Below are 23,185 nucleotides of genomic sequence, written 5' to 3'. Positions count from 1 at the left end.
TGCTGGGAACCAAACTCAGGACCTCTCTCCAGCCCTGTTATTTTTCTTTTTAAAATTATTAGTTCTTAGAGAATTTGAGGTGTTTTTTTTTTTTTTCGAAGACACAGTCATCTAGCATTTTCTTTCTGCTCTCTTTTCTGCAATGACTCTTGAGTCCTTAAAGAAGAGGATGCAGGGTGTGTGTGTGTGTTCCATGTAGGGCTAGACATGCTATCTATTATCTGTTTACTTTCTTTAACATGGCTTTGCTTTTCAGCGGGTGTGGTATAGAATCTTACTCACAGAGGAACATGAGTACTGAATTAACAGCCTCTGTGCATAGCCATTCATTAGGAATTTTCTTCTCTAAAAGTTCCTTCATACTGTGGGGGTAAATTCATATTTCATCCAAAAGTGTAACCATCACAATATCTAGGTCCTCAGCATATCTAAGATTATTTTTTAACATATGTGTTTATCTTTGAGTTCCTTCCTGTGTTTGCTCTTAAGCATTTCTTTTACTTACTTAGCCTCTGAACTCTGTTTATTGGTCAAAGTGGCCATTCTCTAGCTTCTCAACTGCTGCTGTTGTAGCCTTTGGTGGTTAAAACCAGCTTTGTGACTTTGACATATTGTATTATTGGAAAAGTGGCAAGATTAGCATAAATAAATCTCTTGGCCAGGAGATGGTGATGCACACCTTTAATCCCAGCTAGGAGTTGGGAGGCAGAGTTTGAGACCAGCCTGTTCTACATAATGAGCTCCAGGAAAGCAGAGCTATGGAGAGAGACTCTGTCTCAATACCCAAACTATCCTTAACTGTAAATTATCTGAGTTTAGCTAGTGTAAAATCCAAACCTAGTTTTTGATTTTTCAAGCAGTTGGAAGTAGAGAAAACTTAGTTCCTTTCAAAAATCAAGTTGGTATTTCATCCTAGGGGGATCTTTGAGTTTTCTACATAGGTTCCCCGTGGGTTAGCAGATAAAAAAGTAACAATTTGTGTATGTGTGTTGTTTTACTTCCCTAGGATGGTCTTGATATATGATAATATTGTCAGTCTCCCTTAAATGATAAATATTAACTTGAGTGAAAATGTGATATCTGGGGCTGAAAAGATGGCTCAGCAGTTAAAGAGTAGTCACTACTCTTTCAGAGAGCCCCATTTCAATTACCCACATAATGGCTCACAATCTTCCATAGCTCTAGCACCTCTGACACCCTCCTCTGTCTTCTTCAGATATCAGGTGTGCATGTGGTGCAGAAGCAAAACACCCATATCCAGTAAACAAACAAACAAATTATTTAAGTGGAAATGTTAGGTGTTCCAAACTTCTAAATGGAAATAACCAAGTTCTAGCACTGCTTCTCTCTAACAGAATTTGCATTAGTTTTAAAACTGCCTCTTTTTATATACACTTTCTCTGTATAATAAATTAGTCTAAAAGAAAATAAAACCTACCTGTCAGGATTATTACAAAATTGAGTAAAATAAGGTTGTTAAATCAAGTACAGCCAGGTGTTGTGCACACCTTTAATCCAAGCAAGAGCCAGCAGAGCTCTGTGAGCTTAAGGCCAGCCTGGTTTACATAGTGAGTTTCAGGCTAGCCAGGGCTACATAGTAAGTCCCTATCTCAAAGACAAGCAAAACCCCCCAAACACTCAAATTAGCTCTTGCACGCACGCACCATCAAAAACTAAGCACAGTGTTTGGTTAGACAATGGTGCAGGGAGAAGATAATATTCCTCATTAAGATGACTGCAATTGTTTACAGAGTTTGCTTTTATATAAAATTTGTGTCGGAGACTTAAGACTTAAGTTTTTAAAAAAATTATGGTATTTTTATAATAGAAGCTAAACATAGTAATATCAAAACCATTCATATTATTATGTGAATGACACAACGAGTCCAGTTTTAGTCTCAGCAATGTATAACAGGTTAATTTTTTTGTTTGTTTGTTTTTGTTTTTTGAGACAGGGTTGGGACCTTGGCTGTTCTGGTCTCGCTTTGTAGACCAGGCTGGCCTCGAACTCACAGCAATCTGCCCGCCTCTGCCTCCCGAGTGCTGGGTTTAAGGGCGTACGCCACCACGCCCGGCAACAGGTTAATTCTTTTATGCTGGTTATAGGATAAAGTTTTTGATAAAACATTGTACTTTAGTAGAAGCATGAGAACAAAATGAGTAGAGTGGTGTACTGTGGTTACTGTGTGCCATTAGCATTCTCTGTGTCATCCAGCCTTCGTGAGCTGATATAAATAACAGCTGATGAGAGTTGGAGGAGAATGTACACGAGGGAGGAATGTACAGACGATACAAAGTGGGCATCTCTTCCCATCTCTGGTAGTCCTGTATCTGCTAGTCTTTCCCTTCTGGTTTTAGAGTTTATATTTTACAACCCAGATTCCTGTCTTAGCTATGGCTACCAGATCTGTGTTCTGTGGCTTTCTTTATAGACAAATAACCTTTTAGCTGGGCAGTGGTGGCACACACCTTTAATCCTAGCACTGGGAGGCAGAGGCAGGCGGATCACTGTGAGTTCAAGGCCAGCCTGGTCTACAAAGTGAGTCCAGGACAGCCAAGGCTACACAGAGAAACCCTGTCTCGAAAACCAAAAGAAAAAAAAGAAAACACAGTGTTTAGAGGAAATTTTTGGGCCCCTTGATCATTGCTAGTGAAGCCTAGCCTGCTTTATCTGCCCTGAGTAAAACAAGTAGCATAGGAACCTTATAGGTGATAAACCTTATAGACCTGACTATCCCTACTGATTGGGCTTAGTGCTAGCACTCCTGCACCTGGAATGAACCCCTAATTCAGAACACCTGAACTTGAGTTATGTTTTGCTTAGTTGTGGAACCCAGCATGCTGCAATGAGCAAGTGCCTTAACTATTCAGCCTAGTACACCAAATAAAATTACTATCTACATTGTTCTGTAGTGTGTGTTTTTTTGGCTACTAATTTATTGTCTTTGTCTACATTTACAGTCAAAGGCATTTTGCATAGTCTTGTTGGCATCTGTCAGTATTCTGAGTGTATACTTATAGTAGTCAAACAAATATTCCTTAATAGTTACATAATTTGATATAACACAATTTCCTCTCTGATCATTTAGTTTGTATTGATTTTGTCATTTTCTTTTTCCTTTTGGGTACTATGGTAAGTTGCAAAATAAACATCTTAGTGCGTAACATTATTTCCCTAAGCGAAATTACTGGGAGATAGATGCTATATGGACATATGTGATCATTTTAATGACTTTTGCCTTATAATGTAGGATAATTTTATATTGCTACTAATATGACCACATATTATTTTCAAAGCAAGACTTGAAATAATGAACACAAACTTTGTCCTTGCTTTCAGATGGATCTTTTCTTACTGTGAGGAAGAGGCAAACAGAATTCGTTCTTCTTGGTGTGTTGGGCCATTTGCTTTATAACATTTTGACTCGAGTCTGGCATAGCCACCAAATACATTTTGAGTAAATCCGATTGAACCCTCTACATCAGATATGACTGTTGGAGATAGAACTTTCATTGTATTTTATATTATTAGAAAATTACAGAAATAACACAGCCTGCTGTATACTCTGTCACTTTTTAAGAAGGTTCTGGATTTGTTCACTTGCAAAGCTTCCTATGCAGTGCTGTAGAATTTTATCTACCTGCTTCTGTGAGACCTAACTTAGAAAAAGCTTAACTCTCCCTCTTCCCCCCAGCCCCCATTTTAAAAATTCTGGTTTTCTTTGATATACAGGCCAAAGCCTGGACATACTTTCCCTAACACTCTGGCTTTCTCGCTTGTTCTCTATGACACTCCCCATACTCCTTCTGCCATGAGCTGCTTGTTTACTATGTGGCTACTTTTGCAGACCTCCATTACTGAGCATGCTGGCCTAATTCAACAGCATGGGTTTCTGCCTTCTTCTTTCTGCCTTTCTCTGGCAGGTAGCAAGATACTTTACGTGTGCCCTAAGCTTCCTCCTGAGTCTGTTTCTAAAAAGCGTTAATGAGAATAAGAATCCAAAATTCCCAGGTAATAATGAGGCAACTATGAAAGCATCTTTAAAAAGTTCCTGTTAGGACAGGAAACAAGTGGTCATGTTTAGGACTTAGCAACTTTATTTTTAAGGGACTTGATTGACTGCTGAGTCAACATTTAAAGGGGCACCATCCCTCAAGTTTCATTTGGCCCATGTCACGCTTACAAAGAGTCAAGAATGAAGCAAGGTTATGCCATGGATGTTTTCTCCTTCCCACTTGTTCATGTGCCCCTAACACAGCAGTATAGTTGCACACTGAGTACACTTCTTTGTCCCTCCTGGTTCATCATGGGCTCCTGTCCCAGCAGGCTCCTGTACCTAGGAGCTGAGGGGAGATTTAAAAAAAAAAAAAAAAAGAAATCCAGATGACTTCTTTCTTTCTTTCTTTCTTTCTTTCTTTCTTTCTTTCTTACTTTTCTATGTACATTTATATTATCAAACATATATACAATAAACTTAGTATTTCTGGTTACACTTGGTGAACTTAACCCAGGAGGGACTTCTGATAATAGCCTTTTGTCAGGACCATCTAAGCATTACAAGTTTTCATGCTTAATGTTTTTTGAGTTGATTTGTGGTCTTTACTCTAGGCTAACCCTTTATGTCTTATTTTTAACAGCGAACATAAAGATTCTGAAAAGAAACACAAAGAGAAAGAGAAAACCAAACACAAAGATGGAAGCTCAGAAAAACATAAAGACAAACATAAAGACAGAGACAAGGAAAAACGAAAGGAGGAAAAGGTACAGAACTTTCCCTTTGGGGAGAACAAAAGGGAGTTAATAATGGACTTGTATTTTGATTGCTTTAGAAGCAGGTAATGAAAGCACCTCTGTTGTGTGTCTTTGTATATATACACATATACACCCTTGGCCTTGGGAGTAAACCTGGTCTGTGTAAGAAGACTTGAGAGTTAGCAGAGGCAGTACTGTAGTTACTGCCCAGCCCACTTGTTCTTTGCAGTGTCTCACTAAACTCCCTACTTCCTTCTCAAAAAAAGACTTTAGACTCTACCTTTCTGAAACTATGAATTACAAATTTACCACATGTCTTTCATTCATAATACAGTAAATCTGTTTAGTTTACACTACTATGAAGATATAAAGTTTCTGGAAACATCTTTCTGTATTAGGGAAAATTTTGTTTTTGAAGAAGTCCTAAAGCTTTACTAGATGTCTTTTTTGATGAAAAGACTGAAGATTCTGGAGCTAGGTGTATACTTAGTTGCTGGACTAAGTTTGACTAGCATGCAGGAAGTCTTGGGTTTGATCCCCAGCACCACCTAAACCAGGTTATCTGTGCATGCTCCCAGCACTTGGGAGGTGGAGACAGGAGTAGAAACTAAAGGTCATTTTGGACTACAAAGTGAGTTCAGGTGATCCCCAGCTGGATTGTATACCCTGTCTCAAGAAAGATTGAAGATTCTTGAATATAGACTCAGACACTGGGAAACAGAGACTGTGGAATAAGACAACTCCTTGTTTACTCCCAATTTGCAGTCCCCATCTTTCTCAGAGGCAGCAATGTACTGATTGTTTTGTGCTTTTCCAGAGAGACCCTGTGGCTGTGGAGCTGAGAAGTATCCCTTTGTGTGTGTGTGTGTGTGTGTGTGTGTGTGTGTGTGTGTGTGTCAAGATATTTGAAAGATTTGTTTTTTTCTGACAAGTGTGAAAAAGAAAGTTGAAGGAAATGGGATATATAAACCAGAGAGAGTAGGAAATAGACTAGCCCACTTTGTTTCTTTAATCTGCTCTGCCAGGGGCAAATTTTGAGAAGTGAATATATCTATTGGAGAGATGAAATCAACTATTATTTTAAAATAAAAAAGTTGCTGTTTTGAGGAAGGCCTTTCTCAATCAGTTTCACCTAGTATGGTCAAAAACCAACCTTGGGAAAACATCTTTAGTTTGACCGATATCAGTTTTGCTAATAAGAAGAGACAGTCAAGGATCAAGATGTCCCAAATTAGCCTGGCATGGTCTTCCTGAACATTCAACCCCTGTGATAATCAGCATAATGAACAATATTGAACCTGTCAACATTCTGTCTTGGAGAAGGGTAGGGACTCATGGGGCCTCACTCCTCTTTGAAGACTTACCATCCATTAATGGCTATTAAAGGAAGGAGAAACAGTTTCTCCAGTGGTATAGTTATTGGTAAGGTCCCTATCTCTATTCCTGTAAGCAACCCTGATTCAACTCAGTGGGGCATCCAAAAACAAAAAATAAAAGACAAAGACATGGCAGTAGAAGGGACTATTTAGGAAGGGGATCATTGGGAATGGAGACATGAGTCACAGGTAGATCAGAATGCCTCCGCACGAACTTGTATAAATATCATAAACCTGTTTTATATATAATTAATGAATGCTAATAAAATATTTTTAAAGCCCCACAAATTGATGGCAATATTCTATTTTGTTTTAGTATTTAATACCTTTAAAGCACTTACTGAGTTGCTGTGGTTTTTACTTTGCAGATCAGAGCTTCTGGGGATGCAAAAATAAAGAAGGAGAAGGAAAATGGCTTCTCTAGGTAAGGCCTTTTGCTATGGCAGCTGTTTTTTTAAAGTTATTCTGGCTTTTTTTTTTTTTGGTTTGTTTGTTTGTTTTTTTAAAGATTTATTTGTAATATATATAGTGTTCTGCCTTCATTTATGCCTGCACACCAAAAGAGGGCACCAGATCTCATTATAGATGGTCATAAACCACCATGCGGTTGCTGGGAATTAAACTCAAGACCTCTGGAAGAGCAGACAGTGCTCTTAATCACTGAGCCATCTCTCTAGCCCTACATGGTAGTATTTAAGCTTTTTCAATATGAACTGAAGTAGACACCTTGGTGGGTCAAGAGAAGTCAGTAGTAAGAGCACATGACCTAGGCCAACTTGGGTTTTTACAGTTACTCATTAGCAAGAGTAAACAGCACTCTCCCAGGAATTTACTAGAAATGGAGAAGGCTGGGAGATTAAGAATTTTAGAAATTGAGATATAGGCATACCACGAAAGTTGCCACTTTAGAGTGTATATAGCTGTGGGCAGTTAGTGTATCCACAGTGCAACCTCACCATTCCCATTTCAAAAGAAACTAACTCCTTGGTATTGATTATGGAATTTCTTAGTCTACAATAGATCCTTCCTTCATAATACTGTAAGTCTTAACTATAGAACCTTATTGGACTTAGTTTTAGGAATAAATACTCATGTAAGTAGGCATACTTAATAGATGTGTATATAAGTGTATATTACTTACAGGCCGTGTTTTTACCCTCTGCACTCCATCTGGTCTATTTTTCTGTTTTCAGTTTTCTGAAGTAAAGCCCTGAAATCCTTTAGATTCAGAAGATCATTTAAGATCACAGTGTAGCTAGGCATGGTGGCGCACACCTTTAATCCCAGCACTCTATTCCAGCACTCAGAAGGCAGAGGCAGGTGGATTGCTTTGAGTTTGAGGCTAGCCTGGTCTACAAAGTGAGTCCAGGACAGCCAAGGCTACACAGAGAAACCCTGTTTTAAAAAAAAAAAAAATCAGTGTATATTGTGATGCTTTCCATGGAACAATAGAATAGGCTTGTTAGGACTTGGTCAGAAAGCAAGCATTTGCCTTATTGACTAGGACAAAGAATTTTGAGAGGTTTGCTTACTTGAGACTTCAAACTGTCAGTTTGATTTGATAGATGAAAAATTTGAGACTCTGCCATGTATCCAGGTCCTTTAGAGAAAGAGAGGCAGATGCCCTCTACAGGGATGTTTTATAACTGGTTTAAAAATGTAGACTAATAAGGTTGAGGAAGGATTCTAAAAACTACCGTAGGAATTCTGTTTCTTAAATAATTGATTGAGGCACATGATGCCTAATCTGTGCCAAGAGAGCATGCAAGAATTTTGTTAAACTAAAATCTGAACAGATTATATAGGCTTATGTTACGAGTTCACTTAGTACAGACTTGGGGGTTAGAAGGTCAGGAACACGTGCTTCTCCGAGGCACTGTCCTCTGACTTTGCTGGACCTCTTGCCAACAGATGCTTCACTAAAACCTATTAGAACTTCTTTGAAATCCCCACTACATGCTTAAAATTCACATGTGACACTTGGGATGGAACATTTACTTTCAGCCAGTAGATGTGGCAGTGTTTCTTGTAGATCTTCAGGAGTAGATAGATCTATCAGGAGTAGATAGAACGAACAGCTGTGAAAGTGGCATTTGGGGTTTGGGGAAAATGTGCTGAGATAAGGAGAGCTAATCTTTTAAACATTCAGATTTTTTTGCAAGCAAAGGAATATAATGCTTTTGGGAAGAGGGGAGGATACAGTATCTACTCTTAACCCTGTGAATATATTTTTACAGTTGAGACTAGATACTCTTTAGATCCAGCTTCATTTGGGGAGGTCATCTTCTTTACTGAGTTAAGGCAGAGAGGCCTCATATGAAGAGGTGTGCTAAGCCAAGCCAGGAAAGACCATTCTAAGGTTTTTGAGTGCTGGTCCTTGTGGGCTTAATATTGTTGTTGTTATGATTGCTGTAAGATAGTTGTGCAACATGATCTTCTTCCTCATTGTTTGTGAATGATAGAATCTTCTGAAGTCCACACTGGCCTAAACTCATTATATAGCCAAGGCTGACCTTGACTCCTGCTCCTTAGTGATTGTTGCAAGTATTGGAATTACAGACACGTACCACTGTACCCAACTTAGTTTAAAAAAGAAAAATTAGATTGAATAAGTGTATGGATGAATGTTTTATTTATATGTTATATCTGTGCGTGCACCATGTGTACGCCTGATTTTCATGGAGGTCAGAGGATGGCGTTGGAGTCCCTGGAACGAGCGTTATAGGTGGTTGTGAACCTCCATGTGAATGCTAGATGAATCCGGGTTCTTTGCAAGAACAAGCGCTCTTAACAAGTACTGAGCCATCTCGCCAGACCTCCAGCTTACGCTTTCTAGTTAGTATAAGTTTCTCAATTGCATGGTTCTTTGCTCAAATGTACTATATAAATATATAGTACATCTATTTAAATCTAGCTTCTTTGGGTTTTTGAGACAGGGTTTCTCTGTGTAACAGCCTTGGCTGTCCTGGACTCACTTTGTAGACCAGGCTGGCCTTGAACTCAGAGATCTGCCTGCCTCTACTTCCTGAGTGCTGGGATTAAAGGTGTACACCACCATGCCCGCCTTAAATCTAGATTCTTAAAAGGAGAAAAAATGTGATAGTCCTTTCTTCTCCCTTGCCTTTAGACCTCTTTCTTCTTCACACTCCTCTTCTACTTTCATGAAATTTATAAAACTTTTATTTTTATTTTATGTGTATGAGTATCTTGCCTTCATGTATTTGTATATACTATGCACACATGCCTAGTCCTCACAGAAGTCAAAAGAGAGCATCAGATCCCTTGGAAGTGGAGGTTATTGTACCTCTGTGGGTACTGATAATTGACTCAGATTTTCTGGAAGATCAAGAAGTGCTTTTAACCACTGTGCTATCTCTTCAACCCCTTTCATGCCACATTTTTAAAAATTGAGTGTTTTTGCATAAAAGAAAACATGTTTGTTTTTCTATTTTTCCTTGCAAATGAGTTTTATTCATCTTAATGGGTGAATAAAATTCCTTTGTATATACCTTATTTTCTTTCTCCATTCATCTGCTGATTGGCATCCATACTGGTTCTGTACCTAGACCAGTGTGGACAGTGTAGCAGTAACCATGGACATACAAGGATCTGTGCTGTGTCGTGCTGACAGAGCTTCTCTTGCATATGCACTCAAGACTAGTGTAGCTGGGTCACACCATGGTTTGGTTCTTAGGTATAGTCTTCCATAGGATCTTCACAGTGCTGTACCAGCTCACATCCTCACTAGCATTTGGCTTTCTCTTTTTGCCGGTTATATTTTGAGACTATGTTCACTCGCCCATTTATTGATGGATGCTTCTTAGAGTTCTTTGTAGATTATTGTCAGATATATAGTTGGCAAAGATTTTTCACCTATTGTAAGTTGTCTCTTCTCTGTTTTTTCTTTGTGTACAGGTGCTTTTTAATTTTATGCAATCCCATTTGTCTTTTTTTATCAATTCATAAGCTATGGGAGTTCTTTCCAGAAAGTTCTTGGCTTATTCATGTCTCTATTTTGGAAGTGTTTCCCTCAGACAGTTTTAGAATTTAGATATTACATGAAAGCCTTTGATCTGCTTTGAATTAGTGTTTGCACAGGATAATAGATAAGGGTCTAGTTTTCCCAGCATGATTTGCTGAGGAGACTGCCTTTTCTCCAAATGCTTTTGACATATCTGATGATAATTAGATGGCTGTAGCTTTGTGGGTTTGTTCCAGAACCTCTTTTATTCCATTCGTGCTTGTTTTTTGCTTTTTTTGTTACCCTGGTCTCTCATATAATTTGAGATCAGGCACTATGCTTCTAGTGTTGTTCTTTGTGCTTAGGATTGCTTAGTTTGAATGAGATCTTTTGTGATAACATACATTCTATGATAGTTTTTTCTAGTTCTGTGAAGAGTGTCAAATTAATATTTTGAGGGGGATTGCATTGAATCTGTAGATACTTTATGTTCGTCATACTAATTTTACCTATCTGCAATCATGGATGGTCTTTGAATTTTCTAGTGTTGTCTTCAATCTATTCAGAGTCTTGAATTGTTCATTGCTTTTGTTAGGCATTTTTCTACTTGTGTGTTTGTTTGCCTTGCTTTGCTTTTGAGACACAAGGTAGCCATCACTGGCCCGGAACTCCCTATGTAAGCCTAGTTAGCCTAGAACTCACAGATTGCCTGCTTCTTCTTTTTGAGTACTGGGATTAAAGATGTGCACCACCTTACCTATGTGTGTGTATGCATGCACTGCATGCTGCATGTGCACACACATACATAGCATGCTTTGCATGCTATACCCACTGGCACCTATGTGGTGTCAAAGCACAGCTTTTAAGAGTCAGTTCTCTTTCCACTATGTAGGGCTCAGGAATCAAACTCATCAAGATTGGTAGCAAAACACCTTCACCTGCTAAGACATCTTGCTGACCTTGGTTGGTTTTTGTTTTGTTTTGTTTTGTTTGTTTTTTTCTGTTTGTTTTTAAGCTATTACCTGAATAGCAGTCCTATCCACCATCTCAAATTTCCTTCTTGGCAAGATCATTATTGGTGTATAAGTAAACTATTAATTTTTCTGTGTTAAGTTTCCCCCTGATCGAAGATTTGTGTCTTCTAATAAGGGCCCATATTGTCTTCAAATAGGATGCTTTGACTTCTTTCTTACCTATTAGTATCTGTTTTGTTTCTTTGTCTTACTTTATTGCACTACTTAAGACTTCAAGCTGTATGAGTAACAGTATAGGGAGTAGACTCTTGTTTTGTACTGATTTTAGAGGAAATGCTTTCAGTTTTTCTCCATTTAGTATAATATTGGCTTTAAGTTTGTCATATTGGCCTTTATTATGTTGAGGTATGTGTAAAAGTAACTTTTATTCTCCTGGCTCAGTTATTGTCTGGGAGGCTTACTACCTCCTTCTGCCTGCCTACTCCTGGAAGCTTCTAACCTATGAGTAATCTAACCTAGGCCTACAATGTTTTCTGCCTTTGAGACTTACTGCTTAATGAGCTTACCCTTACTTGTTCTTTCTGAGCTCCGAGCTGGCTAGTTCAACTCAGCTGTTCAGGCTCAAACTCCTCTCCCAATGGACTTATTTAATGTAGCTTCTCTTGGCCCAGAATTGCTCTTCTTGGCCTCAAACTATCTAAGCAATCTGTTCTAATCTTCTGGCTTCTTATTTTCTGGCTCATTCCATCTTTACCTGAGTTCTCTCTCTGCAATCTACCTGTCTATTACTGTCCTGGTAAAACTGCCTGCTCTCTCTGTAAAATTGCCTCTTAAGTAGCTTCCTTTTCCTGTCCTCTGAGAGTTGGGCAAATCCTATTTTGTCAAATCTTCTCTGATTCATCACCTTTTCTGCCACTCAGGTAGACATCATTTTCAAATATGGGTGCTTATTCCTACAAGCTAACTTTACTTTAGGATTAAAAGCATATACCACCACACCTGGACCTAAGCTTTTCTTTACCCGATACTTGCTGTATACTAGGCTGGCCTTGAACTTAGATCTGATTCCTTCTGTCTCCTGCATCAAAGGTGTGTTTATATTCCAGCCAGATCACATAGCACTAGAAGGTTTTTAGATGTGATCTCTTGCCAGAACAGCTATGTTCGGAATTAACATTCCTCTGCAAGTATGTTGCTTTCTTTCTTTCTTTCTTAGAATTATTTTTTTTTTAATATATATTTATTTTGTATACAGTGTTCTGCCTACATGTAGACCTGCACAGCAGAAGAGGGCACCAGATCTCATTACAGATGGTTGTGAGCCACCATGTGGTTGCTGGGAATTGAACTCCGGACCTTTGGAAGAGCAGGCGGATCACTGTGAGTTCAAGGCCAGCCTGGTCTACAGAGCGAGTCCAGGACAGCCAAGGCTACACAGAGAAACCCTGTCTCCCAAAAAAAAAAAAAAAGACCTCTGGAAGAGCAGCTTACTTTAAATTTTGGGTGTATGGGTATTTTGGCTGCGTGTAGATGCTGCCCAGAGTCTAAACAAAGGCATCATCCCCTGGAATTGGACTTGTGTGCTGCTGTGTTTGGAATTGAACCTGGGTTATCTGGAAGAACAAACAGCCAGTGATTTTTAACTGATAAGCCATTTCTCTAATCTTGCTTAAAGATTGTGTGTGTGTGTGTGTGTGTGTGTGTGTGTGTGCTTGTGTGTGTGCGTGTGTGTGTGTGTGTGTGGTGTTTGCCCTATAGCTGAAGTTGGGGCTGTTGTGAGTAATCTGATATGTCAGATTCAGATCCTCTGAAAGAGCAGCAATATGCTGTTAACCACTGACCCTTCTCTCTCTCGTCCTTGTATTTATCTATTTTTTTAATCTTAATTTTAGAATGTTAAAGTTTTCTTTGTTTTTTGTCTTAATCTCATACTCTTCTTATCCTAGCCTCCAAAGTATGTTCTTTCTTTTTCTTGGCTCTTGTCCTTCATCATTTTGTACACAGGTAGTTTCTGATCTACTATCCTACCCTGAAGTCTGTATTGTCTTTATTTTCAGAAGGCAGAATTTTAGCAAAAGATTTTATACATGTTTCTATGTTAAGTAACAAACCTAACCAGAAGTTGGAACAGTGGAAGGTTTTTTTTGTTTGTTTGGGGTTTTTTGTTTGTTTGTTTGTTTGTTTGAGACAAGGTTTCTCTGTGTAGCCTTGACTGTCCTGGACTCACTTTGTAGACCAGGCTGGCCTCGAACTCAACAGTGATCCTCCTGCCTCTGCCTCCCGAGTGCTGGGATTAAAGGCGTGCGCCACCACGCCGGGCATGGAAGGTTTGACTTAGATTGAATAACTACTTTTACTCTAGTCCTTGCTTAACAAGTAGCTTTTTGCTATAATTTTGTGAATATGGTCTTTTTTTTTTTTTGGTCACTGAATAAATACATGCTACATCACCACTTTAGCATGCCAGGCTTAGGTTGTCAGTTTTGTTTTTTTTTGTTTTTTTTTTTTTTTACTTTCCATGTAGAGGCTTTATTTAGTTTTTTGATTGTTAAAACAGTCAGTTTGGGTCATTTGTGGGGTCATATACATAATAAATCCTTCATGTAACCTTAAAAAATCAATTTAAATTTATTCCTATGATGATTTGAGCCCTACTGGCAAAGGCAACTAAATTCTAGTGAGGGGGATAAATGCTTAATTTGGAATAAGGTCTTTGATCCTGAATCTTGATATTATCCATTTACATATTAAATGAGAACAGTATTAGTTTTCATAATGTTAAATTTTTTAAAGACATGAAAGGTTTTCCTAAGCTTGTAATGGAATACAGAAGTGACTGTAGAAAATAATTATGATATGTACATTAGCTTTTCTTTGATAAGATGACATATGCCTACTGTCTTGGTTACGGTTACTATAGCTCTGATGAAGCATCATGACCAAATGCAGCTTGAGCAGGAACCGGATGCAGAGGCCATGGAGGAGGTGCTGCTTACTGACTTACTTGTCATAGTTTGCTCAGCCTGCTCTCTATAGAACCCAGGACCACCAGCCCAGGGCTGACTACACCCACATAGACTGGGCTCTCTCACATCAATCACTAATTTAGAAAAATGCCCTATAGCTGGATCTAAGGGAGGCATTTTCTCGGTTGGGGGTTCCCACTTTCAGATGACTCTAGCTTGTGATAAATTGACAAAAACTAGGCAGGGCACCTACTTTGTGTTGTTTAAACATAATTCTAGTATTCAGTAACTAGCTGTTTTGTTTTCTTTCTCTTTAGTCCACCACGGATTAAAGATGAGCCTGAAGATGATGGTTATTTTGCGCCTACAAAAGAGGATATAAAGCCACTGAAGAGGCCTCGAGATGAGGATGAGTATGTATTTCTAGAGGAACATATAAAGAAATTTCAATCTGAGGAGAATGTTGATGCCTTATTGACTATAGCAAAAGATTGGAATCAGCCTTGTTGATCAGAATATGCTGCTCAGCTCTAAAGAAAAATGAAGTTAAAATTTTTGTAGGAATATGGATAGACTTAAATGTATAATATTAAGGAAGGTCACACAAACGCTGAAAGAAAAAAAAAACACATTCTCTCCTGAAATTTACTAATAATCTGTGTATAAATGTAAACAAATGTATATGTGAGCACTGTATACCTTGAAGAAAGAGAACAGGAAAGGTTAAATAGAAAAGGGTGAGGAAAGACTGAGTGAATTATGAAAGAGCGTATAAAGCTTGTTGATTTTGCTTGTTGTGACTTCTCATGGATTTTTTTTTTTTTTTGGTTTTGGTGAAGGGTAAGTGTATATAAAAATACATTCAATACTGGAAATGTAAAATTGAATGAAGCTCTAGAACTTCATTCTGAATGGCTACTCTAAATATAAATATAAATGAATTCCTTATCTTAAATATATTTATGTTTATAAATATATAGTAATATAATATAGTTATAAATATATAAGAATACACACATATTATAAGTATAAATGAAGGGTTCATTGAGTTGAGTCTGGATAATTTTAAAGTTTTTTTAAAAAATAAAAGTTCATAAACATTAAAAAATGAATTGGAAGAGAAAAGATACTTCAAAATTTTTTAAAAGAAAAAAGCTATTTAAAGAATAAATATATGTATCTCTATAATGAACAAAAACTGCATTAATTTGTATTTGTGATTAATAGACTTTGATTTGTGAGAAGTGGGTTTGCTAAGCAGAATATTTTATTAGGTTATGTGAAGTATGTCTTTTCTTATGAAAAAGTTAATGCATATTTAATATAGTAATTTCAAATAATATAGAATTAGTGGAAGGTATTTAAATTATTTTAAGCACTTAGAAGTTTTTCAGTTTTGCACCCCATGTAAACTGAGAAATTTTGGGTGATAGTGCATTCCCATAAGACCAGCATTTGGGAAGTGGAGAGAAGAGGGTCAAAAACTCAGTCATTTTTGACTACATAGTGAATTTGGGGCTAGCTTGGGCTACATGAGAGTCTACCTCACTTTTTTTTTTCTTGTAAGATCTATGCCTTTTGATAGATAAGGGAACCTTTAATGTTTAGAGATAATGCTCTTGTTATTTAAGGCTTGCATCTACCTCTTCCCTATATTCACCTAATGATAATACATTGTTTACTAGTTTTAGTATGTAGCTTACTATATACTCTGGATAATCAAAAGATTTATGATGTAATGGCTGGTGCTGTAGCACAGTTGGTAAACTGCTTACCTTGTAAACATGAAGATCTGAGTCTGATCCAGAGCCCACATACAAATCCCAGCTGTGGAGCATGCATAGAATACTAGGGCTGGGAAGGCAGAGACAGGAGAATCCCTAGGATTTCCTGGTTAGCCAGTCTAGCTTAATTAGTAAGCTTAAGGCTCCTGAGCAACCATGTCTCAAAGGAGATTGATAGTGTTCCTTAGGATAGCAGCGGCTGTTCACTGGCCTCCAGATGAACACAAGCACTCAGATATTCGTGCATACAGCACTTAAAAATCAAACATATAGCTGGCGTGGTGGTGCATGCTTTTAATCCCAGCAGGCAGGGGCAGGTGGATTGATTTGAGTTTGAGGCCAGCCTTATCTACAAAGCAAGTCCAGGGTAGCCAAGGCTACACAGAGAAACCCTGCCTCAGAAAAAAAAAAAACAAAACAAAAATAAAATAAAATAAATACAGCAATGGCTTAGTGGTTAAGAGTGCCTGCTGTTCTTTTGGAGGACTCAAGTTTGTTTCCCAGAATCTATATAAGGTAACTCTTTATAGCATTATATCTATTGCTCTCTATTTGTCAGCTTTATTTTTTTTTTTTATGTCTATGAGCCTGAACATTTGTATGTGAACCACATACATGCCTGGTACCTACAAAGGGCATCAGATCCTCTAGAGCTATAGTTACAGACAGTTGTAAGCTGTTCCATGTAGGTGGTGGTAACTAAGGCTTGATCCTCAGCAAGAACAGCCAGTGCTCTTAGCAGCTGAGCACATCTTCCTTCAGTCCTTAGTCTGGCCTTTACTATTGTAGGATGCCCAGTCACGAATAACAGCAGTCACACCTGCTATGGACACTTCAAAGAGTTGGGAGATCTTAATCCTATAGGTGAGAACTTTTGAGTCATAGTTGCATTAACTACATATTCATGTTCCCTTTTCTAGTGTTGATTATAAACCTAAGAAAATTAAGACAGAAGATATCAAGAAAGAGAAGAAAAGAAAATTAGAAGAAGAGGAGGTTAGTAAAGGTTTTGAGGCGTATGTTTTAATAAATCAGCTTTAACTAGCACGTACACATCATGATGTGCATATGGAAGTCAGGACAGCTTTGAGAAGCCGCTTCTCTTGGAAATCGAACTGGATTTATTAGGCTTGACAGTGAGTACCTTTACCTGCTGAGCCATCTCATTGTTCCTAAAACAGCTCTTAAGGCCAAATAAGTTTTATGAATTTATTGGTGTGTTGTTGTAGTAACAGAGGGGGGAAGAGTTTTACAGGCAAGTTGTTGCCGTGACACTGAGTGTGCCAAGATCTTGAAGTGACCCAGAGTATCTTTAAGTTATCTTTGGCCACCCTTGAGTCTACTTTTTGTCTACTCAAAGCTGTGTTGTTAACTGAGACTTTAAAGCAATTATGCCACCTGCAGGTATGCAGAAAACATTTGGCTCACAACTCTTAATCATTCTGCCTTCAGAGTGCTTTATCTGATAAAGCATACTTTTCCCTTACTTTAAATAGCTGCCCTAATTTAGAGTCCCTCTTGGTCATAGGATGAAATCTAAGCTATTCAGCACCACTCCTCTCAGTCTAGCCTTTGCATCTTGTGCCTTGCTATGTTTTGTTCCTCCTGAGCTCACCTTGCTCAGGCCAGATTGGCTGCTTCTGTTCGTTTTTCTTACCAAATCTGTGCTTCAGAGCTTTGTATGTAGTATATACTGTTCTTCTAGCTGGAACACACTTCCCTTCTACTGCCTTGTAATCTTCCTTAAAAATCTTACTTTAGTTTAAGTGCTTTTTTACCTTTTTAAAATTTTTGGGTTTTTTTGAGACAGGGTTCTCTGTGTACCCTTGCCTATCCTGAACTCACTCTGTAGACCAGGCTGGCTTGAACTCACAGATCCGCCTGCCCCTACCTCCCCAGTACTGGGACTGCAGGAATGTGCCACTACCACCTAGCTCAAGTGCTTTTCTTAGGATTCTATTTGCTGCTTATGGTAAATTTAAAATAGAATAATGTAGTTTTTTCCCTCAGTATTGTTTTTTTTTTTTTAATATATACTAAAAATTTGTTAGCAAGGTATTTTTTAAAAAGATGTCAGTGATTCCTAAGGCTCTCAAACTTGGACTCTTGAGTAGAATTCTTAACTTTTATCTTCCTTCTGAGGTTAATCAATATTGTAGATAAAATGGGCTTAATAGTCCATAGCTTAGATGGCACTGAAAGTAAAGAACGAAGCTCCTGCCCCTCCCAAAGCAAAAGCCTTGAAGGCTAAGAAGGCAGTGCTGAAAGGCGTCCACAGCCACAAAAAGAAGATCCACAGGTCACCCTCCTTCTTGTGGCCCAAGACCCTGCGGCTCTGGAGGGAGTCCAAATACCCTTGAAAGAGTGCACCCAGGAGAAACAAGCTTGACCACTATGCCATTGTTAAGTCCTCCTGACCACTGAGTCAGCTATGAAAGAGATAGAGGACAACAACACAATTGCGTCCATTGTGAATGTCAAGGCTAACAAGTACCAGATCAAACAGGCCATGAAGAAACTCTATGACATTGATGTAGCCAAAGTTGACACCCTGATAAGGCCTGACAGAGAGAAGAAGGCGTATGTGTGGCTGGCTCCTGGTTATGATGCTCCAGATGCTGCCAAAGTAGATAGCTTAAAAGTGCCAGAAGTAATGATAGTGATAGTAGGGTCAGGGCACACATCTTTTAATTCCAGTACTCGGGAGGCAGACACAGGGAATCTGTGATTCTGAGGACACTCAGGGATACATAGTAAGACCCTGGGTGGGCAGCAGGAAGTCATTTAATCAGGTATGGTAACTGCAAAATTGCAATCTCAGCACTTTGAAGACTGAAGTGGGAGGATTATAAGATCAAAGTCCAGCCTGAGCTACAAACTAACAACCAAAAATTCCAGTTATCACAGTATTGAGAAGTTGAGGGTCTGGAGAGATAGCTGAGTGCTTAAGAGCCCTGGCTGCTCTTGCAAAGGACCCTGTTTCAATTCCCAGCACCCACATGGCAGCTCACAACTGCCTGTGACTCCAGTTCTATGGGATACCACACTCACATACAAGCAGGAAGACTTCCAATATAAGTAAAATAAAAATAAATCATCTCTTATAAAAAGAACTTGATCTTCATAGTTAAATGAAATAGAAATTTACTTCATCCCAGTTTTAATTCTTGCAGCAACCACAAGAGATGAATATAACTCCGTCCTAACTGGCAGACGCATAACCTTGAGGTTTCGAGAAGCTGGTCATAAAATATAGCTACCACACTCACTATATAACCAGAATTTGTTTTCAAGCACTGTGGGTCTAGAGCTAGCACACTAGCTGTCCTGTTATCCTGCTCCCTTGCTGTGAGAGTCTGATGGTCCTTTCATTTCACCAGAAGGAAGAAAAGTCTTCACTGAAATGATGTTTAAAATGGTTATGGCCATAGTGAGCTAAAGATATAACTGCAGTTAGAAGGGTTGTATGTAGTTTTTTAGATCGTTAGTGTTTGCTTAGCAGAGGTTCAAATTCCAGTGTGGAATTGACAGTGAAATACCGTGCAGCTGTTAGAGTAGCCAGCCACTGTACTCTCATTTAGTCAGTGCAGACGAGTAAATGGGGGAGTCTTAATGCAATCCACTGCTTTGTCTTTATATAAAATAGTTGTACCCGGTATTAAACAGTTTGGAAAAGAGACAGCTTTTAACTTTATTTTTCATGTTTTTGTTTAAGACCCCTCTCCCTGTGGAGAAAACGCAGGCTGAAAAACTGAGTTTTGATATATAGCCCTCTTACTGCAGGGACTTGATGTCAGAATTAATCACTAAACCTCATTCACTTACATTCACTTCTTATTTTTAATTTGTTTCTGGGATTGTTCTGTGGGTAGTAGTTTCCTGATAGGATCATATGTGTGCCTTTTAAAAAGCTGTCCAAAGAATGCCTTAACTAAACATTTCTGTATCCTGTAATGTGTTTCAGCCTAAGTAGTAAATATAATCTAAATTAATGAAATTCTCTAACCCCTTCTCTCTACCCAAAAAAGCAGATGTATTTCCTCCATTTAAATTGATAACATAAAAATAGGAATATTTTTACGTTCTAGTGAGGTAGTGTGATTTTTTTTTTTAAGGTTCTTAAAAAAAAGAAAAAGAATTGCCTATGTATATAAGCACTCTGTTGCATTTTTGCCTGCCTGACAGAAGAGAGCATCAGCTTCCATTATAGATGATTGTGAGCCACCATGTGGTTGCTGGGAATTGAACTCAGTACCTTTGTGTGTGCAGCCGGTGTTTTTAACTGCTGAGCCATCTCTCTAGCCCAAGGTTATTTTCTTTTGCTGTGACATGCCTGACAAAAGCAACTTAAGGACAAGTTTATTTTGGCTTAAGGCTTGAGGAAACACATTCTGGTATGGTGAGAGGAATGAAGTGTTTGGTCATGCTGCACTCACAGCCAGGCAGCATTTGATTAATGTGACTATCTACCGTATATTCCTGCTCCCGTACACCTAGGCCCTGAGTGATGGTGTTTACCCTCAAACCATGAGCCAAACCATGGCCCTTTTCCTTTTAGTTGATTGTGTTGCAAAATCTGCCACAGTGAGTAACTAATACAAGAAGTTTTTGTTGAGAAGTGGGGCTGTTGCTCTGTCCGGGCAGGTGGTTTAATTTACTTTATATTACAGATTTATTTTTATTTTGTGTGTTTTTCCCACGGTCCATTTATGTTCACCACATGCATGTGCTCACAGGAGCCAGAAGAGGGCACCAGATTCTCTGGAATTGGGATTGGTTGGTTTTAAGCCACCATGTAGTTCCTGGGAACCAAACCTAGTTCTCTGCAAGTTCTCTGCAACTGATTTTGACATGTGGGCTGTCTTTCTAACACACACACACACACACACACACACACACACACACACACACACACACACACACACTTTTTTTTTTCCTTCTTTAAGTTTTTAAATTTTTATGTGTGTGCGAGTTTGCCTGTGTGTTTATGTGCACCACATGTCTATCGGGTGCCTGCAGAAGTTAGAAGAGGACCTGCGATCCCTGGAACTGGAGTTTCAGGTGATTGGGAACTGCTGTGTATGCTGTGAACCAATGTCCTCTGCAAGATGAGCCAGCGCTCTTCACTCTGTGACGCAGGCTGGCCTTTGAACTGGCACACTTCCTACCTCAGTCTCTTGACTACAGGGACTTTCTATGTAATTTATTCCGATTACATCTCAATTGTTATCCCCTTACTTTTAACTTCCTGTACCCTCCTCCCTCCCTCTTTCATCCTATCCCTCTCCCCTAGTTCTGTGACAGAAGGGGACCTCCTACCCCACTATAAGACCACAGCCTATCAGGTCTCTTCCTGGTAGCCTGCTTATTTATCCTCTGAGTGTCACCAGATCTTCCCCACCAAGGGGAACTGGTAAATAGGGCGTACCAGAGTTCATGTTGGAGTTAGTCCCTGCTCTCCACACAATTGTGGAGAATGTGGAAATAGATTAATTTTTTTCTTATTATGTATATAGTGCTCTGTCTGCACGTTTACCCGCAGGCCAGAAGAGGGCATCAGATCACATTATAGATGGTTGTGAGTCACCATGTGGTTGCTGGGAATTGAACTCAGGACCTCTGGAAGAGCAGACAGTGCTCTTAACCTCTGAGCCATCTCTCCATCCCAGCCTACAGGGACTTTTAGACACTCCCTACCACTAGGATATTTTGATGCTGTTCTTCTACTTTCATACTTGTGTTCCTCATAGCAACTTAATACCGTGGCATTTGTATTTTGTCCTCAAAGTCATTGCTACTTTGATTACCCTCCTTTTTATGGAGTTGCAGGATATTCTCCAGCCATTTTCATTTATCATATTCTGTTGATCTGTTTAATTTTAAAATAAACTCAGGGTCTCATTATGCTGAGCAACAGCTACATAGCCTTGATCTAATGGCAAACCAGTTTTAGAACTACCTTGGTTATTACTGGAAGAGAGCAAACCAAATGGCTTCTAGCAGTGCAATTCCATAGATCATCCTTCATTACTATATGAAACTTACAAGTAAAGCCTTATATGATGTTGAAAATGTAGATCAAAGTCAAAAATTCTTCAGAAATCAGATTCTGTTGAATGTCTCATTTTTGTTGATATGTGTTTGTTTTTGCATTTGTCTTCCTTTGATGGCAAAAAAAAACAAACCAAAAAAACTAGGTTTGAAACTTTTTTTTTTTGAAACTTTCAATACACACACACAGTTCAGACTCAAAAAGATCCCTCTGCTTCTTTGAACACTAAGATTAAAGATGTATAGTATCCCCAACTTAGTTTGTATTTTAAGATAGAGTCTACTCTGTGATCCAGGCTGGCCTTGAACTCCTGTAACTCAGTTACTGCTGCTTATACACACAAAGACAGGGTGCTCTCAACTGCTTACAGTGGCACAATAAAAGATCACCAGGCAGGCATGGTGGTGCATACCTGTTGATCCTAGTACTCACAAGACTGTGTGTGTGTGTTCCTTGTTCCCTTCTTTCTAATTCTTGTCCTACCTCTCTCCCCACTTTGCCTCTCATACATTTGTTGCTATTGTTTTAACCCACTGAACATTTAGTGCTTCCTTAGATTATAGGTGTGAGACCTCTCAAGTTAGCCTCTCAGAACCTGCATGCATCCTTGAAGTAAACAGACTCTTTTTCTTTCTGGTGTTGAACTCAGGAATACATTTGAAGCAAATGAGGAAAATACCATGGGGTGCCTGTTGGAGTATTTTCCGACTTGCCCATGTGGTATTCCTGAGGAGTTGGGGGAAATGTTACCTCAATTGTAAAGTATCAGTAGTAAATTTTCTCTGTTGGGGGCGGGGGTTAGATGTAAGATCTCCAGTTCAACTGGTTTTTTGTTTGTTTGTTTTGTTTCTTCTTTAGTGGCTCCCCAAAACAGCCTCCAGCTGTGTAATCAGTCCTGAATTAAGTGCATCCTTTCTGTGTCTTTTTAGGATGGCAAATTGAAAAAGCCCAAGAATAAAGATAAAGATAAAAAAGTTTCTGAGCCAGATAACAAGAAAAAGAAGCCAAAAAAAGAAGAGGAACAGAAGTGGAAATGGTAACATCTCAGCATTGGGTTAAGATGTCAGCACTTTGTGCAGCCTAATTAAGCAGGAATTGAATTATTAAGATTAATTTCCTGACATCTGATTGAGAAGTACTTAAAGAATCTCTAGAAGAATAGCTGAAAACTAATTTCTTTTCATTGAATAGAATAGACTGTAGAAGTAGCCTATGTATAGAAGGGAATTCAGCATAGGAGGAAAGCACCAATGCATTCATTCATTCAATTAAAACTGTACCTATTGGTGGTATAATAGCTTTGTGCATGTATACCCTAA

General features: G+C 38.7%; 1 protein-coding gene across 1 annotated transcript in view; it reads left to right on the top strand.

Moving 5' to 3' along the window:
• Positions 1 to 23,185, top strand: part of TOP1 (DNA topoisomerase I) — an 89,580-nt gene that overhangs the window by 30,308 nt on the left and 36,087 nt on the right. Inside the window, exons 4-8 of the mRNA XM_084776241.1 lie at positions 4,639 to 4,762; positions 6,498 to 6,553; positions 14,348 to 14,443; positions 16,735 to 16,810; positions 22,796 to 22,902. Coding sequence (XP_084632367.1) covers positions 4,639 to 4,762; positions 6,498 to 6,553; positions 14,348 to 14,443; positions 16,735 to 16,810; positions 22,796 to 22,902 — 459 coding nt within the window. The remainder of the gene's footprint in view (positions 1 to 4,638; positions 4,763 to 6,497; positions 6,554 to 14,347; positions 14,444 to 16,734; positions 16,811 to 22,795; positions 22,903 to 23,185) is intronic.

Source organism: Acomys minous (assembly GCF_964271855.1).
Source record: "Acomys minous genome assembly, chromosome: 3".
In the NCBI taxonomy this organism is placed as follows: Eukaryota; Metazoa; Chordata; class Mammalia; order Rodentia; family Muridae; genus Acomys; species Acomys minous.
This window is presented reverse-complemented; position numbering and strand designations above follow the sequence as displayed.